Source organism: Zonotrichia leucophrys, chromosome 6 (assembly GCF_028769735.1).
Source record: "Zonotrichia leucophrys gambelii isolate GWCS_2022_RI chromosome 6, RI_Zleu_2.0, whole genome shotgun sequence".
Classification (NCBI taxonomy): Eukaryota; Metazoa; Chordata; class Aves; order Passeriformes; family Passerellidae; genus Zonotrichia; species Zonotrichia leucophrys.
Genome location: NC_088176.1, coordinates 2,683,572 through 2,703,860, shown reverse-complemented (window position 1 = coordinate 2,703,860; position 20,289 = coordinate 2,683,572). Strand labels below are relative to the sequence as shown.

The window sequence follows — 20,289 nt, the reverse complement described above, 5'->3', positions numbered from 1 at the left end:
TATTATTTTATTATATTATATTATATATTAAAACTACACTAAAGAAAGAGAAAGGAGACATCAGAAGGTAGCAAAGAAAGAAATGAATAATAAAATCTTGTGATTGCTCACAGCCTTGACGCAGCTGGACCTGTGATTGGTGATTAATTAAAAATAATTCACATGCTGGGTAAACAATTCTCCAAATCACATTCCCAAGTAGAAAAACGTGGAGAAGCTGAAGTTTCCCAGCTTCTCAGGAGAAAAGATCCTAGCAAAAGGATTTTTCAGAAAATTTGTCTGTTACAAGGTGGTTCCCAGATTTTCCAGCTGGGTCCACAGTGGGGTTGAAGGGTAACCATCAAATCCCATGGCCAATCCCAAAGAACAACCAACCCCTCAAAGAAAAGGAAAAGGGGAGGTGGGGAAAAAACCCCAAAGGTGCCTGAGAAATTGTGTGAAACCTCCCCAAGTCCCCGTGCACACCAAGATCACAGGGCTGTTCATTCTGCAGATTTAAAGGCCCATAAACAGCTGGTAGTCCTGTCAGTGCAGTAATTACATTACGGTTTTGGAGATTTAAATGCAGTTATTTGAACATTGTTTCTATTCAGCTCGTCACAGTGGGATCCCTAATTTGTTCGACACAGTCAACAGCAGAGTTGTCTATCTTGGACTAATTAGCACTCTCAAAATTTAGCAGTGCCCATTACCCAGCACAAAGGCTGCCTGGGAGTTCTGAGCAGGTTCTGTGCCTTCAAAGAGCTCTGGTGATGGTAAAATCTCGTGCAGGATAAACATTTTCAATTTCCTCAGATTACTTTCAGCGTTTTGTAAAACCCTGCTCGGGAAGGACAATTAAAAACTGGTGAGCAGCTCGGGGTTTTGAGGATGGGAAGGTAAATGGGAACTGCACAGATGTTGGTATTTATATGGAAATTATGCTGAATGCCAATTATTTCTTCATCCTGAAAGAAACTGAAGTTGAAACAACACTGTCAAAACACAGGGAAACCCTGCTAGTCAATAATTTCATGTTATCAATAAAGATGTTTTAGGCTGATGGAATAATCTCTCTGGGAGAGAGAAAAATCCCTGCAGGTCTGTGCTCTGGGTGTGAATTATTTTATTGGAATCCAAGTTGCAAGAGCAGAGAGAAGCACATGTACCAAACTTATTTCAGAGAGAGGCAAGTGCAGCAAACTGCTCCAAACACCTTGGGCTGCAGTTAAAGCCCCATTTCCACCTGAATTAAAGCAGGCACCCACCTCTCCCCACCTACCCTGGGTACTGAGAATTTCAAACTTTCTGTACTGACCCCCAAGAGAACTCTGCATTTGACCTGAGGCTGTGGAGAAGCTTCCAAAATGGAATGACAGAACTGAGATTATGAGTGTGTAGTTTGATATCACACACCTGTGGTATCACACACTTCTATCCAAACTCCACACCCACAATCCCAGTTCTGTCATTCCATTTTGGAAGCTTCTCCATGGCCTCAGGTCAATGCAGTGCTCTCCTGGGGGTCAGTGCCTTCAGCACAGAAAATCTGAAATTCTCAGCACCCAGGGCTCCAACAAGGGCCCTCTGTAGTGCAGCCTACAGGGCCGTGCTTCACCCAGGGATTTGGATTTCCAGCATAACTCCAGTTCTGCTTCAATTACAGACTTGTGACGCTTCTGTCATTATAAAAATATTAAGGTCTCACAAACAGAAAACCACGCTACACGAAGGCAGATGAGTTACAGAAACCAAAGATTCTCTCTAGACAAATTTACCTTTAATGACCAACCACTAAAAGATGGAAATAGTCATTAACTTCAATAATTAATGAATATATTTCAATATTATGATTTTATTACTCATTAAACAAGCATAAAGATTAAAATTTCATTATAATTTGAGGAGAAATAGGTTTAGCCTTTCATATTTTGTTTCATAAATTATTTGCAGAGTGGTTTGGGGGATTTTCAAAGATGTTCAGACACAAGTGGGAGATTTTTGCCACTTCCTCTTAGAAAGATGACAAACTCCTGGTGTGCTGCTGGCAGAGCTCAGAGTCCTCACACTGCACAGCCCTGAGAGATCTGATTGCAGGTAAATTAACTTGGATCATGGAAATGGTGAATTAATTCTATGGAGCCTTTAAGATAGAATTCATGCTTTGTGCTGTGTTTCCTTATGTGTATTTAGTGCTCACTACAAAAACCCAGTAGGGCTCTGACTGGGACAGACCACTGGAAATTGGAATTCTCCAGGAAACTCCAAGAGCCCTGAAATGAGGCTGCACTCACATCCCCTGCACCCTCATTCTCCAGGGAGCCAAAAACCTGTTTGTGTTTCCCCAGGCTGAGGACATCAAATATTCCCTTTCCTGCATCCTCCAGACGTCTTTGTTAGTTTGTTTAATCTTTTCAATTAATTTACTTTTCAGTAGCATAATGTATCTTCAAGCAGCCACAGATTTAAAACCAAGATGTAAGGAGGAATGCCATTCAATCAAATAAATCTTTGTTCTTTAGTCAACTGAGTTAATTAACATCCAGATGGCAATTAAAAAAAAAAAAAAGAGAAAAAGAAAAGAAAAAGAAAAGCAATTTGTTTAACATCTTGAGCTTAGATAACATTTACAGAGGTGCTGTGAGGGACAGAAGGGTTTCCCTCACTGGGTGCTGAGGCTGTTTGCCACAACCTAATCATGTTAAATTAGCAAATCACAGAGTCTGCATGCCCTGATTTAGCAGGGCTGGGCAGACCAGAGCTCTTCCCCAGCTCTGGGATTTCTGACACGAGGCAAATCCACACCTGCAGCTGGGGCTCCTGTCCCAAATCCCTCCTGCCTCCCTGCTGTCACCTCTGTCCCCAAACTGATCATTCTGTGAGCTGGGAGAGGATGAAATGTCATTTATTGCCATCAGCCCACAACCAGCAGCAGCTGCACCGTGCTAAAGAGCACATCTGCATGTGACAGGGACAAAAACTCCCCAAGGAACTGCCACAGAGCACAGGAAACTCCTCATCCCCACTAACCCTTCTCAGGAATTCCTGCCAGGAGCATCTGCACAGATGCTGGAGTGTCACTGTCATAGTTTCTGGAAAATCCCTTTGCCAAGATTTCTTTTCTTGGGAAGCTGGGAAACCTCAGAGAAAAATGAAAACAATAATTGTCTTATTTGCTTCTCCTGTGTTTTGCTGCTTTGGAATGTGGTTTGGAGATTGTTTATCCAACAGGTGAATGTTTGATTGGTTTCATGTCAATTGTTTTTACTTAATGACCAATCACTGCCCAGCTGTGTCAGGACTCTGGAAGAGGTCAGGAGTTTTTAATTAGTGTCTTGTTAAGCCTTCTCTAAGTATCCATTTTCTATTCTTTAGTATAGTTTTAGTATATTAGTATATAGTATTTAGTATGTAAAGAATATGCTATATTCTTTAATATAGCATAAGTACATGAAAAAATAAATTAGCCTTCTAAGAACATGGAGTCAGATTCATCATTTCCTTCCTGCCATGGGGGACCCTGAAAATATCACACTGTGGAATGAACCAGGAACAGCAGCTCTCTCATTCCTCCCCAAATTCAATTTGGAAATTCCATCCAGGACTTCCAAAGGCAGCCAAGGACCGGCTGCTGCTCCCAACTCACCACTGAGAGGGTCAGGGATGGTGAACTGCCTCTTCCTGCTGGAGGTGGAGGTGGAGAGCTTGCGTGCCCGGGCTCGGGGGGTGCCCGGGGGAGCCTCCCTGTGCTGGGCCCTCCTCAGCTGCACCATGAGCTCCAGCCTCTTCAGCCTCTGCTGCGAGCGCGAGATGAACTGGGGGTTGTGCAGCTCCAGGGCTTCCTGCAGGACACGGAGAAGCTGCTTTATGTTCTGGTGATTCAAAGGTGTGATGGGCGTAGGGCTGAGTTTGGTTAGGGATGTTAAAGTGGGGAAAATGAATCTGGGTTTTGGTTGGAAGGGAATTTAAAGCTCATCCCACCCCAGCTATGGGCAGGGACACCTCCCACTGTCCCAGGTGCTCCCAGCCCCAGTGTCCAACCTGGCCTTGGGCACTGCCAGGGATCCAGGGGCAGCCACAGCTGCTCTTCACAGCTTCTACCCTCCAAGCCAGGAATTCCGTCCCAATATCCCATCCATCCCTGCCCTCTGGCAATGGGAAACTATTTCCCCTTGTCCTGTCAACCTTACACATTTCTATGTTTTAAATTACATATTTTTACATCCAAATTCCAGTTCTTGATGTTTTGCCTGTTTCCTTTTCTCACCCCATCACTGAAGCAACTCGTCACTGGCAGTTCACAAACTTTCCTGTTTATTTAGATTGTCAGATCTCTCCATGGCAGATCCAGAAAGAAAACACTTCCCAGTCAAAGGCTGCTTCAACATTTAGGAATGTCTTAGGACAGGGGAAAGGAGCAGATATGGGTCTGCAACATGTGCAGGAGGAAAAGGCAGGGAAGTCCATCAGGCAGGTACCACCTGGGCCATGTCCACTCCTACAGCTGGAGCTGAAAGTGCCAGGCACTTCGGAAATTGGGAATTTGTAAATTCCCAAACTCTTAACAAGTTCCCCCACAGGAACAGCAGCTGCAGCTCCAAACAGGGAGCCTGGGCAACCAAGAAAGTTCTGGCAGTGGATACAAACTGCCAAAACTTCACTGGAAAGGGAAAAAGTAAGGAATGTGAACTTCTGCCCTTAGAAGTTCCCAGGAAGCAAACACCATCCATGGGGAAAAAAGGGGAGAAAAGGGGAAAAAAAAGAAAACTAAGTGGGGGAGAAAGGAAAAAAATGATGCTTTACCCGCAGTGAACATGGAGCTGCTGGAGTTTTCTCCTGCTGGGAGCGGGGCTCTGGCCAGGTGAGCAGGTTTTTGTCCCAAGCCACACCTGGAGAGCGGGCCCTGGGCAGTGGCACCCTGGACAGGGGCACCCTGGACAATGTCACCCTGGATAGTGGCACCCTCGACAAGGGCACCCTGGACAGGGGCACCCTCCAGCCTTGCTTGTCCTGTGCCTCGAGCTCCTCTGCTCTGTCCCTCGGAGCAGGGAATTCATAATTGCCTTGGAGAGATTTAAAAGTTCGTTAGGAGCGCATGGCTAATTTTTTATTGGGTTCTCCACCTCATTAGACAGAGAGGGCAATTCCTGAAATAAGAAAGCCAGGCTGTTATTAATAGGCCTCATTAGGCAGAAGAGATCGGGTCTAATGGCGGCTGCCCTGTGACACCCAGAGTGTCTCTCACATTATCCAGACCTCACAGGGAAGGAAATCACAATTAAAACTCTGGGACACTCAGCTCTCTTTGCTGGTGCTTCCCAAAATCTGCACCATGGAAAGCCAGGGATATCTTGCTGTGACCTGCAGTTGGAGTTCTTTCCAGTTTATTGCAGAAAATACCAGATTGTTATGGGCTTTAACCACAAATCATTTCCCTTTCACCACACTGAGCCTTTCATCAGCACCACTGTTTTGTTTTTTTTTCCTTTGTTTTTAATCCAGTTTGCTTTCTGTCATTCCTAGAGATCCATTCGCCAGTGGAAAAGCTCCATTAAAAAAATAATCAACAAAAGGTTATTGTGCATTATAGGGCATTATTATGAAAGCTGTCAATTCACATTGAGAAAAAGAGATTATTTTCTACACTTATAATTAAGTTTTAATGCTCACTGACTGATACTCCCTGCACAAATTAGGACCAAAAGAGGCTGTGTGCTCAAAAATCAGATTCTCATTCAGGACAGAACGAATCCAAAATAACAAAGGAACTTCAGAATGGCTCCATATGAACTGTTTGAAAAGTCACACTGGATGGAGTGCTCTTTCCTTGCCAAATAATTTGATTTCTACAACTAAATATCTGGGAATAAAGCCCATTACTGTTTTATTTCAATTTTTGGTTACAATAAACTTAAAATATTTTCCTCTTTATGACATATTGTACATATTATATTGTACTTTAAAAACATATTAAAAATATCTGTGTTGGGTACATTTGCCTTATAAAAGCCTGAACTGTATTTCCTCCCTAACACTGTTCTCACCAACATTTTGGAATAAACCTTGAAACCTGTGAACATGAAATTAAATTCCTCCCTAAGCCAGGTTTAGAGGTGTGGATTAAGTTGGGCTTTGCCAGATCTCAGTGGATGCTTCACTTTTGTAAAACAAAGTTGCTCTCAGTTAGGGGAATGCCATGATTTAACTTCAGGCATTAAAAACAGCATTTAGGCTTCCAAATGTGGGACATTCAGCAGCTTTATGCTCAGTGATGACAAATTTTGCCTACCCGCCTGCAAAAAATTCTCTTCTGAAAAGACAGCTGTAAGAAAAAAAGGTTCTATGACAGGTTCTATTACAACATTTTTAAGGAATAAGTTTCTCACAAACATATTGATACTAAACCCAAATTATTCTCAGTTGCTTTCTGCAAAAATACCTGGTGCATGAATACAGCTGCTGGTGTCATCTGCATTTCAGCTGTGAGAATTAATGTTGGAAGTAAGACATCTCAGACACAGCTGAACCCAAAGAAATTATGTTTTATGTTATTAAATCTTGTTAATAATCATAGTTCAGGTTGTTGTGTCATTAAAAAAAAGGTTGAAGGAGTGAAAGAAAGGTATCAGAACAAGGTTGTAAAATAACCTCACTACTGGTAGTACTTGGGTAGGCTGGGGCTGCTTGACTCTGCAATTTTTATGCTTTTTCAAGATTTTCTTGGGAATCTAAGCCTATCTTGGTCATTTTAATCTTGTTTTCTATGAACCATAGCAATGTATACAGTCAGATCAGCTGATTGATCTCTCACCAGATGACTCACGCTCAGCACTTAAAGCTGCACAAAAATGGCCTGACTTTCCATTATTTCACTTTTTTTTTCTCTGAGACTGATCTCATCTTATTATTGAAACCATATTCCTGACAACCACAGTAGGATTTGTACCTTACTTTTTAGGAGCTGCTTTTGCCTGTGAACATTTTCTTCCCAGAGCATTCCTGATGACGCCTTTACGTTGCACGTGCTGTTGGAGACAGACATTTTTGGTTTCAGGACACCCTGTGCTTGGATCTCTTTGGGTTTGGAGGGGTCTTTGGAGGGATCTGCCCTGTTGGATGAGCCATCAGGAGCAGCAGCAATGGTTTCTCTGGAGGCTGCAAATGGAAGGGAGCCAGGGGTTGTTGTGCTGCTCCTCTTCCTGCTTCCCAACAGCATTGGTGTTCCTGTGAAAAACAGAAAAACAATCTTATAACATGGGAATTTTTTTTTTCTCAGCCTTCTAATCCATGTGTTTTTTATTGGTGTGGCAGGATCCTGGAGTTGTAGGGGCTGAGCAATCAAAAACTGCAATGGCAAAGTGTTGTACAAGTTGGACTTTCGGGGGCTGGTTCTTGCTATGGCTTTGCACAGAGCCAGAGTGGGGCACTGGAAATGCTGGGGGTGGGAGATGCTCCTGAGGCAACCACCCCACTGGAGAGGGGATGAAACCCTGATCCCAAAACTTGTTAGGCCTTGGTTTTCATCACAGCCACCGCTGAACCCATAACAATGATTTTGATGAGGTTTAAACAATTTCAAATCCTAGAATCCTGCAACACTTCCAATTGAAATGTATCCTAAAGAACATCCAGTTCCACCCCCTTCTATGGGCAGGGACACCTTCCAGTGTCCCAGGGTGCTCCAAGCCCTGTCCAGCCTGACCTTGGACACTTCCAAGGATCCAGAGGCAGCCACAGCTTCTCTGGTCACCCTCCCCACCCTCCCAGGGAATAATTCCATCCCAAAATCCCATCTATCCCTGCCCTCTGGCAGTGGAAAGCCATTCCTCTTGTCCTGTCCCTCCAGGCCATTGTAAAGATTCCTTCACCTTTCTTGTGGTCTTTTTAAAAGCAGATTTAACACAATTCTTTCCCTGCTGACTCTTTGCCATGTCTTGGCTGAGGACAGAGTGAAGATGAAGAAGTGTTTTTCTCCTTTGAGCCAATTCATGGCAAAGGGTGAGATGGCACTGCAGGGATTTAAAGAATTTGTGAAGAATTTGTGGATGTGGCACTTGGGGACATGGGTTAGTGATGGGCAGTGCTGGGGTGATGGTTGGACTCAATGATTGTGAGGGGTTTTTCCAACCTAAATGATTCTGTGATTCTGTGTTTGACACTTCCTTATCTCAAAGTCACTCACTAAAATCAGATCCTGCCTCACGGGAAGTTTGCAGTTCACTTTCCCAATCCTTAATCCTTATCCACAATAGATAAGAAATATTCTTTTCCACAAAATGATGATCTCCTATGCAATTTAGTGACCTGACTGGCTCATGTCTCTTTTGACTCTGCAGTATTTCTGAGAAAATCAGAGGCATTAAGAAACAGCATTTCCTCTTTTTCCCTTTCCCTGTAGATCGGAGCACAGAACCACAGAATTGTTTAGGTTGGCAAAGCCCTCAGAGATCATCGACTCCAACCACAACATCTTGAGCTCCTTCCTGTCGCTGCCCATACAGTGAGAAGGAGTCAGCTCCTCAGGGGATCCTCCAGTGAGGGATCCCTGAAGATCAGCACAAACAGAAGAAAACAAACCTTGGTTTTAATGGTTTTAATTAAATTCATTGAGATGAACCCCATCCAAAGCAGTTTCACAGCCCTACAGAAAATCTGGTCAAAGCAAGGAGGTGCACACAGAGGTCTCAAACATCCAAGCTCTCCTGCTCTCTGACAGAACTTATTTTTCTCTGTGCTTTTCATACATTGCAAATATCTCCCTTATCTTTTATCACAACCAAGCTCTTTTCTCAGATGGAAATAGTTTTGATGCAAATGCTCCCAAGAAACTGGACAGACTCAATTCTGTGCATCCCCTCAGAGCTCTTGCATATCCATGGACCTGCTCCCTGACCAATCCCATTCCTGCAGTCACACAAAAATGTCTTATGGCACAGAGAGGGGGGAAAAAGCACTGGGACAGATTAATGGGGTCATGGGCTCAAAGGGTGGCTGTGGGAGGAGTAGGAACAAGCAGTGGGGTAGGAGAAGATGAAGAAAGCAGCAGGTAGCACTGAGGAACTGCAGAGCAGCAGGGGAGGAAGCCCTTTCACTCAGGCAGCCAAGAAATCAGATGGATAGAGGGGAAAAAAGGAGGGGAGCTAAGCCCCAGGAAGAACCTGAATGGAAAACAGATTATCTCATTAAATCACCTTTTAAATTAAAATAGTTTACTGGCCAGCAGTACACAGAGAAGAGAAGAAAGAGGAAAGGAGGAAAGAGTTTCTGCTCATCCATGGCAGCATCACAGTGGGAGATAATTTGCCTTCATATCAAGAAACGGTCTGTGCAGCAAATGTGTGTTGTGAAGCCAAACAGCTTCGCTGTCAAATTGCTCCAGGCAGCTCTGTGTCCCCAGGAGGGGCCGTTTGCTGCTGCTGGGCTCCCCAAAATCAGCAGGAGTCATCAGGGGGGTCACAATGGGCTGAAGGGAGAAGGGTAGAACAGTGGAGACCAGAGCGAGGGAAGGAGGAGGCTCCAAGCCACATCTCCCCTCTCTAACTCAGAATATTGATCTGAACAGGAGAAAGAGGAGCTGCCTGGAGTATTCACAGCCCATTTACTCCTAACTACCAGACTAGCTCTCCATGGATATTGGCTTCCAAGTGTAAGTACAGCAACCTTCAAGAATGGACAATTAAGCTCCAGGAAATTTCTTACGCGTTGTGCAAATGGAGAAAACCTTCTCTCCTCTCTGCACCGCTTCCCTGCTGAAAGAAACTCCACCAGTGGCATCCTCCCAACAAGGCCTGGGGGACCCCTATGAAGATGTGGATTAGGAGAGAAGGAAAAGAAATGCATGAACAAAACTAAGAATGGGGTCAAAAACTACAAAAAGGGGATGGATGCTTCTTAGCATTTTATGATAAAAGGCTGCCTTGAGAAAGAATTTCAAAACCCCCCATGATTCCTGATGAAGTTCAGGAACAAAATCAACACGTCCTTCCTGCACGAAAAGCTTCTTCCTTGTGGATCTGGTTCTAATATTCTAACTGAATCTTAATCCTTATTAGATTCACAGCATGGTGGGGATCTTTTTTTTGGTGGTAGTTAATTAAAGCAATAAAAAATGTGCATCTTCTTCTTGTCTAACACTGAAGGCAATCAGAATAATAACAGAGTCAATTTGCTAAATTCTTTCTTCCAGCTCCCTCTTGAATTAACCTTTCCCTTCCAAAGGTGCACCCAGGTGGAGCAAAATCTCCAGGAAAACAGAGCAAAGCAAACCAGACAGGGGCTCCAAAAATCAACTCCCTCATCCTCAAAGCAGCTCTCAGTTACTTTAATGAACACAGATGCAAATGATATTTAGGAATAAAAAAAAAAAAAAAGAACAAGGCAAAGGTACTTAAAGGTAAGATCACAGCGTTTCACTCTGCACACCCTGGACCCATTTTTAATATTCTGTGTGGGGAATTAGGACTGTTACTCTCATTAAGACTATCTGGAATTGTATATCTAAATCCCTCCACCAACCCAGCTTGAAATATATATGCCCCACTGAGAATAGCCAGAATTGCAACTGGATGACCAGAAATAGATGGTTTTTCTATTATCCCAGCTGAGGAAAGCCTTTAAAACCAATGAACAAAGACATGCAAGTGTAATGCTTTGGGAGATATGGGAGAGCAAAACTCAAAGAAACAGAAAGCAGAGTGACTCCATTAATAAAATTCAGCCAGTATAGGTTGTAGTTGGAAAAGTTCAGCTGCTTATAGAAGCAAATTTAAGGAACAAAGTCATAATTACATCTGGAGAAGAGTCATTTTTGCCCTGTGCAAGAAAGATGACAAGAGCTCAATTTTTAAATAATGACTTAGTGAAAACCATACCATATAGGAGGAGTTTAAAATATTCTGTAAAACCAAGGGTAGGTTTTCAAAAGCTCCTTAAAAAAAAAAAAGAATCCTTGATCTTGGAGTAAAATAAGTATATTGTTTTACTGTAAAGTATCTTTTTACATTTCCCCTCTCTCCCTTCAGGGGGTTTTGCTAACGGGAAGTGACCCTGCATTACAGCAGGTTAAATTTGAGACACACACAATCCAGGCAAACATCCCCTGTTCCATTGTTACTGCTTTTTTCCCCCCATTTCACTTTACAGCAGGATAATTCAGCTTTTCATCCTTGAATATAACACTCTTCCCAGAGTTCCAGTGTGGATTTCTGATGATTTGTGACAAAGTGCTCCTTTGAAACTGGCCAAAGCTCATTTTAGCAGAGGCAGGGCTGCAAATCCTCCCCGGCCACCGAGTCAGGCCGAGAGGTGGCTGGGGAGGGGACACTGAGCTGATTGCCCGGGTGTCCCTAATGAGATCAGACATCAGCACTGGGGGTGGCTGTACATTGCAGACCACCTGCTGGGGGGTTTGTTTGAATTCCATAAAAAAGCCCCACATCCCGAGCTGCTGAGCTCTGCCGGACCTCCGTGCTGGGAGCCGATGCTGCCAACACCCCAAGCAGAGGGGAGCAGGAATGAACATTCCTCAAATATAAGAAACTTCTGCCTCCTTCAAGATTTAGCCCCAGTAGTTGTGGAGACCCACACGTGCCTCCAGCAGCCATCCATAATCCCGAGCAGGGCTCCAGCCCGTGTCTGACAGAGACTGATGGCCCAGCCCTTATCATGAATCAAGGGTTGGCACAGCTGAGCCACGCAGTCTGAGATGTGAGCAAACAGAGCACATCATCTCAACAGCCTGGGAACCCAGAGAAATGGAAACACTGAGAGCCATGGCAGCGTTATTAGTTATGCCAGGGTTTGTCAAGGGATGCAAGGTAGGATGGAGGATTTATTTTTTACAAAAGGCATCACTTGTGATCAGTCAGCGAGCTGCAGTCGGCCAGGGGTGCCACAAAATTCATGTTTTGACTAAAATTCCTGCTGACCAGCAATGAGACTTTTGTCCCAAACTGTCTCCTGATGCTTCTCAAATGACTCATTTGCAAGAGGCAGCATCAGCTGCTGCTCAGCATCAACATCCATGGAAACCACCCGAATTCCTGGTACTGTGGCTCTGCCCACACTCCCTGTTCAAAATGTGATGTTTAACAAGGTCTTGATTCACCTTTCAATAAAAACCTGGGGCTGGATCCTGAGAAACAGAGCTGGGCCGTGTCCTCAGCTCCATTCCCAGAACTGCCAAGATCCAAAGTCAAGGTAACTTTGCTGGCTTCAGGAGAGAGGCTCAGCCAGCCCATTCCTCCCAATGAATGTGTCATTGCACCTGTATTAATGCTTCTTCAAACAGCCCTGCCTGCTGGGGATAAAGCTTAATTATCTCAGCTCTATCAATAACACCTCAAGCTAAGAGTCTAGATTAAAAAATTATCTCTAGCAAAAAACCTTCTCTTTTTCCTAGCTACCTCTTTCTGGTAGGTTTTTTTTTTTAAACCATGTTGACAGCTGTGGCCATATTTCTCAAAAGGAAGAGGCTTTCTTTTGGCAAAAGCTAATATTTGACTGTAGAAAGTTGTAATCATTTAAAACAGAAAGTGTACCTAAGAGCTGTTAGGCTTCAAACCTATAATCAGTCCTAAGTAGGAAAAGCTTCTTAATGTCAAGAAACAGCTTGTTTACAGAAGGCTTTGGGCAAAATTATTGTAGTGGCTTCAGAGCAAACAATCCCAAACCCAGCTAATCACCAGCCCCTAACAATCAGCCTCTCCCTGCTGAAGGCCAATTTATTTTCTCCAAGCACTTTTCAAGTAATTAATTGACCTTCTCCCTTGCTGTTAAACAAGGGAACATCACTTATTCCAGGGAGGGAATGGGGACCAACCTGCAGCACCCAGTCTGGCTGCCATGGAGAGTTTTGGTGGAAGGAGGATTTGCAGCGGTTGCACCAGCAAAATCCTGCAATTTGACAGGCTCCAGTTGCACCCGAGCAGGTCCAGGTTGGGCAGCAGGAAAGATCTCTTCACTGACAGAGTGGTTAACCCCAAAACAGGCTTCCCAGGCGGAGCCAGCATCTCTGGAAGTGTTCCAAAAAGTAGCAGATGTGATATGGTGATATGGTTTAGTTGACACGGTGGTGTTGGACTTGGTGATCTTGCAGGACTTTTCCCAACCTTAATGAGAAGGAAACGTTCCTGCCTGGCACCTGCAGGACATCACCTTACACCTGGAATCATGAGAGGGTGTAATTGCAGCAGGATATTTGAGTGGACAGCTAATAACCCACCCACAGGATGGAGGTGACTGCTCACACCACGGAGCTCCCAATATCCAGCTGCTAAACTACAGGGTTTGTATGTTTTACTAGCATTTTTCCCTTTCTCCTCCTATGAGCTGGGAGAGGGTGAAAGGAAAAAATATTTACTGCTGTCCTTTCGAGACATTGCCTGTAACAGCCACAGACCCAAACCCTCCGAGTTAGAAATCCATGTTTGCATTTCCAGGACGTCATGCTAGAAGCTATCAGACGCTATTGTAGTGACTCAAGGAGTAATCTGATGCAGTGTGACTTGGAAAAAAAAAACGTTCAGGATGATTCAGAACATTTAAATGGCGAATTTCAGGGTAAGAAAGGCTTGGGCCACTTGGAATTCTCATCATGTCTGAGGCACCTAGTTCAGCTCCTTCTGATAATTTACCGCAGCCAGGCTGAGCCAAGTATTCATTTCACAGACTGTACAAGAGTCGTTCCTGGTTTAAACCAAGTGTGAATTAGGGGAAAATGAGGCTCTTTACTCCAGTGGCATAATGCAGTCACTGAATCCACAGAGCCCATCTCTTTTAATCATTATTTTAATGATTCTGGTATTCCAGCCCTGCTGCTGGCCTGGAGTGCTAACGAGTGACTTGTACCCTCCAGTCTTTCACTTCAAACTGTCTCACATTCTTACCAAGGCTGACAGCTCAGATAGAAATGTCACAGAATCACAGAATCATAGAATGGTGTAGGTTGGAAGAGACCTTTAAATCATGGAATCCAAAATGGAAAAGAGAGGAAGAATCAAACCCTCAGTTTTCATATGCTGAACTTTAACTCGGATCTTCAGACAACACGAACATCTTTGGGAAAATCTAATTTATAAGTTTCACTCATAAAACTGTGTTCTGTATCATCATTAACAGGGCAGACATCATTCTGTCTTCCAGAGAAACAATGGCCTTCCTACCCAACAGCTTCATTGCAATGTCCCAGAACAGAAAATTGAGCCTTTAATCCTCAAAATGCATTTCCTGAAGGAAACTTCAACTCCAGTCAAATTATTTTATGATCACACAAAACCAAACAAAAAAAATCCACAAGAAAATTGCAAAGAAACCAACCCCAAGAAGATCCAACCATCTCTGGCTGCTCGTTGCCCTAAACCACAGAGAAATTGATAAAGAACAATTGGTTCCACAGGAAAATGACCTCAGCCAGGGTCACTGTGACATCACAGCACTGTCACTGAAAGCCAGCTTTGGCTCTCACAGCCCTGAGCATCACCCTTCTCCCTTGCTGACAGCATTGCTCACAATCCCAGGGGTAGCCTTGCCTCCATATGGCAGGACAGGAGGTCACCACATCTGTCTCCTGATTTCATAAATAAGTAGTTTAAAGGAGTGGAATATCAAAGAATATCCCTCCTGCTGATCCCTTCCTTCTCCTACACCCTTTGTACCACCAGATGATGGGGAAGACAGCAGGCCTTTGAGACAGAGCAAAGCTGAAGAGCTGCTACTCTAAAAAATGCAAAAGGACCCTCCAGAAAATATGAGGCATCCCCTTCTTTCTACAAATGAAATTAAAAGCTCAGAGATAAAGAGAGGAAACTGCTCTGGCCCATCACACAGGCTGGGGTCTGTCTCAAAGGCTGGCAGCATCTTCCAGAGTAACAGGATTTCCAGTTCCTCACTCGAGTTTTCATCACCTGCAGTGATTGAATCCTCATTTTCCGGGGATGCAGCACATGAAGGTCACACCTCAGTGTAACACGGACCCAGTGACACAGAATGTCTAGACTAAGGAAAATTGACAGCCTCCTCCATTTCAAATTTATCCCAGATGAAGTGAAACATCAAAGGAGCTCCTTTTAATGGGCTTTTTGGCATGTGGTCCTTTGTTCTTAACAAGTCAGCACCAGCTGCTGTGTCCATAATGCCAAGTCAGTAACATCCCCAGCCAGATTCCTGGCTGGTGTAAATCAGTGTCACTCCTCTGCAGGCAGAGATTTCACTTGGTTGACATCAGCTGAAGATTTGGCTCCTTGTGCTTAGCAGGTGCAAGATAAGTAAAATCTCCTGTGCCATATTTCATATTTCTCCTGTCTTCACCACCAGTTCTGCTGCACACATTTGCAGGGTGGAGAGTTAATTAGCATCAGCTGGAGCTGCTCAAGTTTCTATACAATAAATTCCATATTGTCAGGAACTGCTTTCCTCTAATTATGTCTTGTTCATGTATATATATATATTTATTTTTACACACGTACAAATCTTGTACTCTGGCTTATTGCATGGTGACTTTCCCATAAACAAAGAAGATGAGGTGAGAACAACAGGCCACATTCCTTCATCACAGCATTTCAAATACTATTTAATTAATGAAAGTAAATATTACTCATAGCCTTCAGATTTCCTAATTAGCTCATTCTGTTACCAGGTTGATCTATTAGTTTAAAGGTGACCCACAAGATTTTCTTGATACATATATGTCTCAAATACCTGGAGCTCTTCAGTGTATATTTCAAACAAAAATATATTTTTGCTTTGCAGGTAGCAGCTTATCAAAGTCCCACAGCACCAGCTGTTCTGATTTTACCCCAGTATGAGGAGGAATATACATGCATGCATCAAAAAATTAAAACAGACCTTGAAACAAATTCAAGTCTAGTTATTTACCCCTTAAAAACTCATTAACACTGCTGACTTCAGCACCTGTTAATGAGTAAGTTCAAGAAGGAAACAGAAATCTGTAATCATCTGGGGCCATTTAACAAACCCAAAGCCCAGATCCCATCTCAGTTTTCCCCACTGGCTGCCTTGGGTTGTTTTAATTAGGCAAATTATTCTTCCAAGTCCCCTGCCACGCTCTTTGGGCAAAGGTGCAAGCATTGGCATTACCGAGTGTCTGGGGTGTCTCATTCACTGCTGTGGCCACGTCCCTCCCCTCCTGAGCATTTCATCCCTGAATTCTCAAAGAGGAACGTTGGGAGTGCTGCCCTGGACACCCCAGAGGCAGGAGAGCTCCCAGGGCTCTGCTGAGCACGTTCATCACAGCCACCCATTGTGTGCCATCCCCATTGTGTGCCATCCCCATTGTGTGCCATCCCCTCCCGCTGCTGACTGCAGTGTGGAACCATGGAGCCCTTCTGGCTGGAACTCTGGAACCTTCTGGGCCTGGGCTCCAACCATTCCCAGCTCTGCCATGGCCACCATGTCCCCAGGTGCCACCTTCACATGGCTTTTGAATCGCTCCAGGGATGGGGGCTCCAGCACTGCCCTCAAGCCATGCCAGGCCTGGACAAACCTTTCCATGAAGGAATGTTCCCCAATACCCAACGCAAACTTGCCCTGGCCCAGCCTGAGGCCGTTCCCTCTGCTCCTGTCCCTGTTCCCTCTGGCTGTCCCTCCTGGCAGGAGCTGTGCAGAGCCACAAGGGCCCCTGAGCCTCCTTTGCTCCAGGTGAGCCTCCAGCTCCTCAGGATCGCAGCCCTGCCCAGCTCCTCAGGGATTCTCAGCCCCTGCCCTCCTCAGGTCTGCGCCCTTCCAGCCTCAGGATTCGCAGCCCTTCCCAGCTCCCTCGTCTCAGGCCTTCCCAGCTCTGTTCCCTTCCCTGGACACCCTCCAGCCCCTCCAGGTCTCTCTTGTCCAAGACTGACCCCAGGATCTGATGTCCCTCAGCAGTGCCTGGCACAGGGATTGTCAATGCCCTGGTCCTATGACCACGCTGTTGTGGCCATATGATTATCTTATAACCCTGATGTCCCTAATTTTGGTTGGCTTACATGGCAATGTAATTCATGATTTTCCCTTCTGTCATCTCCCCCTACCCTCCTTGCACATCTGCACCTCAGCTCAGGGCAGAGGGATCCAGCACAGCACCCACCATCCAGAGTGGATTCACTCTCCAGCTCAGCCGTTATTCCTTAATATCTCTCCACATCAGTTTTGGGTATGACAACAAAACATGAACAAAAGTGTAGAGGTGAGCAGGAAATATTTTGGTTTAGAAAAGAGCTGAGATGTGTGAAGGCGCTCAGGCGTGAAGTTTACTGCTATCTAAGCTCAAATGGATAAATTTAGATGTTGGCATTTATAATCTTCCCTAGAAAAGAGATGATATTGTTTAATCAAGAGGTCAAAAAGAATTTAAAATTGTCCCATTTTCTTCTTTTTTCTCCTTTTTAATAATTCAGCCTAGTGCCCAGTAGGGTAATAGATAGTGAAAGACGGATGGAGAACTAGATATTCATGGGGAATACATTCTTCATGAAAGCTAGGTGAGAAATTAATATTAAAAATGTTCCTGTCTTCAGCAGAAACAAGACTAATCTTTTCATTTCTAACTTACCTTGTATTTATGAGACATCAGCTGCAGACAGGAAAGGAAATTGCAGCATTGCCTAAGAGCAGCGTTAGCAAGTCCTGACAGCTTGTTAAAAGCCGTGACCAAAGGCAGGGTGATGCACATCCATCACCCGTGGCAGGCACCTCGTGGAGCTTGGCCTGGGCTGGCCCTTGGCCACATCTCTGAGGTGGGTGGCTCGTGTGGCCCCCAGTGGGACCCTTCACACGTCCCTGCAGCTGCCCCAGGGATGGGAATGTTGGCCACTCACTAAAAATAAACACAGCTCTGTCCCACGGCTCTGTCCTCCCACGGTTCCAGCCTGACTTCATGTACAACATGGATTTTCCAGCCCTTACAGTCCCATTTCTTGCCAGATAATGGAAGTAAAGACCCAAAGCAGTGCAGCCAATAGAAGATAGAGTCCACAGTGGGGAAATATCATATTCCATCCTTGGGATGCTCTAGCATAAACCATGGCTTTGAACTCTGGGTCCCAGAGATTTGGATTTCCAAGTGTAATTCCCATCCACGAGCAGAGCCCAAGATTTACATTTCATTAATAATCCTAAAGCATCCTTTTCATATGAGGCACATGGTGGAAATACATAACTCTGGAGATTACCTGGCCCGGCCTCCTGCTGAAAGAAGGGCCTTAGATTAAGTTATCCAGGTCCATGTAAAGCCAAGTCTTGAACAGTTGGATTTGGACATGAAATAATGAGTAATACAGTAAGTAGAGTCGTCATTACTGCAGTGAAGTCACACAAAGATTAGGAAAAAGACACTCAGCTGGGCCTAGAGGAAACAGCAAACCCAGCCCCAGCACCTGTAAAGCAGAGAAGCATTTGGGTGCTCCTTCCAACTCAGATCCTAATAAAGCAACCTATACATCCTGCAAACTGCATTTACAGATTTCATACAGAGAACTGTAGCCTTGAAAGTAATTTTTCTTTTTTTTCCTCTCAGCATAGTGATGTTATTACCACTTGTATTTCTGCTGGCAGGAAGCTCTTGCCTACAGCTGCAAACCAATATAAACTCCAACTTTCTGGGTCATCAGAAATGTAATGGACAAAGTGCTCTCTGCAGTTACCTCATCCATAAGATAACTGAGTTAAAGCACGAACACTGTGGCAAAACTTGTTCACTGTCCCTTCTTTGCTGGTTCCCCTTTCTTTTTAAACACCTCATTTCACAAACATTTCATTGCATAAAGATGGAGCAGAGCAAAGCCTAACAGGAACAGGTTTGAATTAGTAAACAGCAGAGGGAAAAAAATATCCAAAATAACTGGGAATCTAGAATGGGATAAAAGTTCTTCTCCAAAAGGGTTGTCAAGTTCTAGAGGGATTTAAAAGCCCTTTGGATGTGGCAATGGATATGTGGGTCAGTGGTGGCCTTGGCAGTGCTGGGGGCTGGTTTGACTGTATGATTTTAAAAGTCTTTTCAAACATAAATGATTTTGTGATTGATAATCTCATACCAATACTTCTCCTCCTCACTTCACCCAGTCCAGAAGTAAAAAGGACTCAGTTTCTCATTTGTCCCAGGTTAAAACCACACCATTCCTTCTCATTTTGAGGACCAGTGTGGATGTCCCATGCATTTTACCAGGCTTCTCCTATTAAATGGTTGATGGCTGTGCACGAGCTCATTACTTGGATTATCCTGCTGTTGTTTTGGAGCATTATTCTGGTTGTTTATACAAATTTCACACAGGAAAGTTGTAGTAGGCTGATAAACACCTCCTTACACATTACAAAGAGTCTGAGCAGAAGAAATGTATATCTTTGCATTCTACATTATGACCCACACAAAAGGTGGAAGCAGTTAAAAGGTAACACTTCCCATGTTTATTTACACCTATAGTCTTATGTACACAAATGGTGGAAGTTCTTTATCACAAACCAGTATTTCTCAGCTCCTTACTTCACTGATTTCCTCCTTTCAGTAAAACTGTGGAACCAGGAGCAGCCTCCCAACTCACTTTCTAATTATTTCTAGTAAAAGTGGTTCTTCCACGCCACCATGGCATCACTAAGCCTAGGAAAGGCTCAGTTTTAAATCTGCTTTATCACAGAGAAACCTTAGATGGTGTTGAATAAAGCCCTGAATACATAACACTCCCCATGGAGTGATATTCCCTGATATTTAAAATTAGGATGTGTACAATGAAGTGTTGCAATTGCTGGTGCCATCCCTTTGTATTTTCATCCCAAACCCCTTAGCACTGGTTGGCATCTTCCCTCTCCTGTTCCCCACTGTTCTTCTCCTGTCTAACACCACATAGCCTGGATTATGCTTAGGAAAACAGAGGAATATTTTATGTCAGGCTGTGCCCCTGCAGGAGCAATCCCACTGATTTCAGGCATGGGAAAGGGAGAGCAGCAGGGACTGGGGGGAGTTTGCACCTTGCCCAGCCCTCTAGGCAGTGTGAGGCTTCTCATCTCTGCTTCCTTCCACTGGCACACTGGGAGGATGAAGGTACAAAGGAGCTTTAGGAAGTGGCTCGTGTTCATGCACTGACCCTTAGCTCAAAAAGGCCATATAAGAACAGGGTAATTGCAATTAAACGTAGCCCAAGGCTGCAGGATACAGAGGGGGCGAGTTTAATCTTTGTGCTTTTGGTAAAAAACAGACTGCACTCATTGACAATCTTCCCATCCACCTTCCCTTCCTGGAAAGGCAATAAACCCAGCTGTGGCTATCCAAGTGTGCTGGAAAATCCCAGTGCAGCAGGAGCTGCACCACTCTGGCAGGAAGCAATC

At 44.4% G+C, this 20,289-nt stretch overlaps 1 protein-coding gene across 3 annotated transcripts in view; it reads right to left on the bottom strand.

Moving 5' to 3' along the window:
• Positions 1–20,289, bottom strand: part of C6H10orf90 (chromosome 6 C10orf90 homolog) — a 98,440-nt gene that overhangs the window by 5,123 nt on the left and 73,028 nt on the right. For all 3 annotated transcript variants that reach the window (XM_064716941.1, XM_064716938.1, XM_064716939.1), the window contains exons 4-6: positions 6,931–7,203; positions 4,783–5,042; positions 3,626–3,821 (exon numbers count right to left, since the gene is read on the bottom strand). In XM_064716941.1, coding sequence (XP_064573011.1) covers positions 3,626–3,821; positions 4,783–5,042; positions 6,931–7,203 — 729 coding nt within the window. The remainder of the gene's footprint in view (positions 1–3,625; positions 3,822–4,782; positions 5,043–6,930; positions 7,204–20,289) is intronic.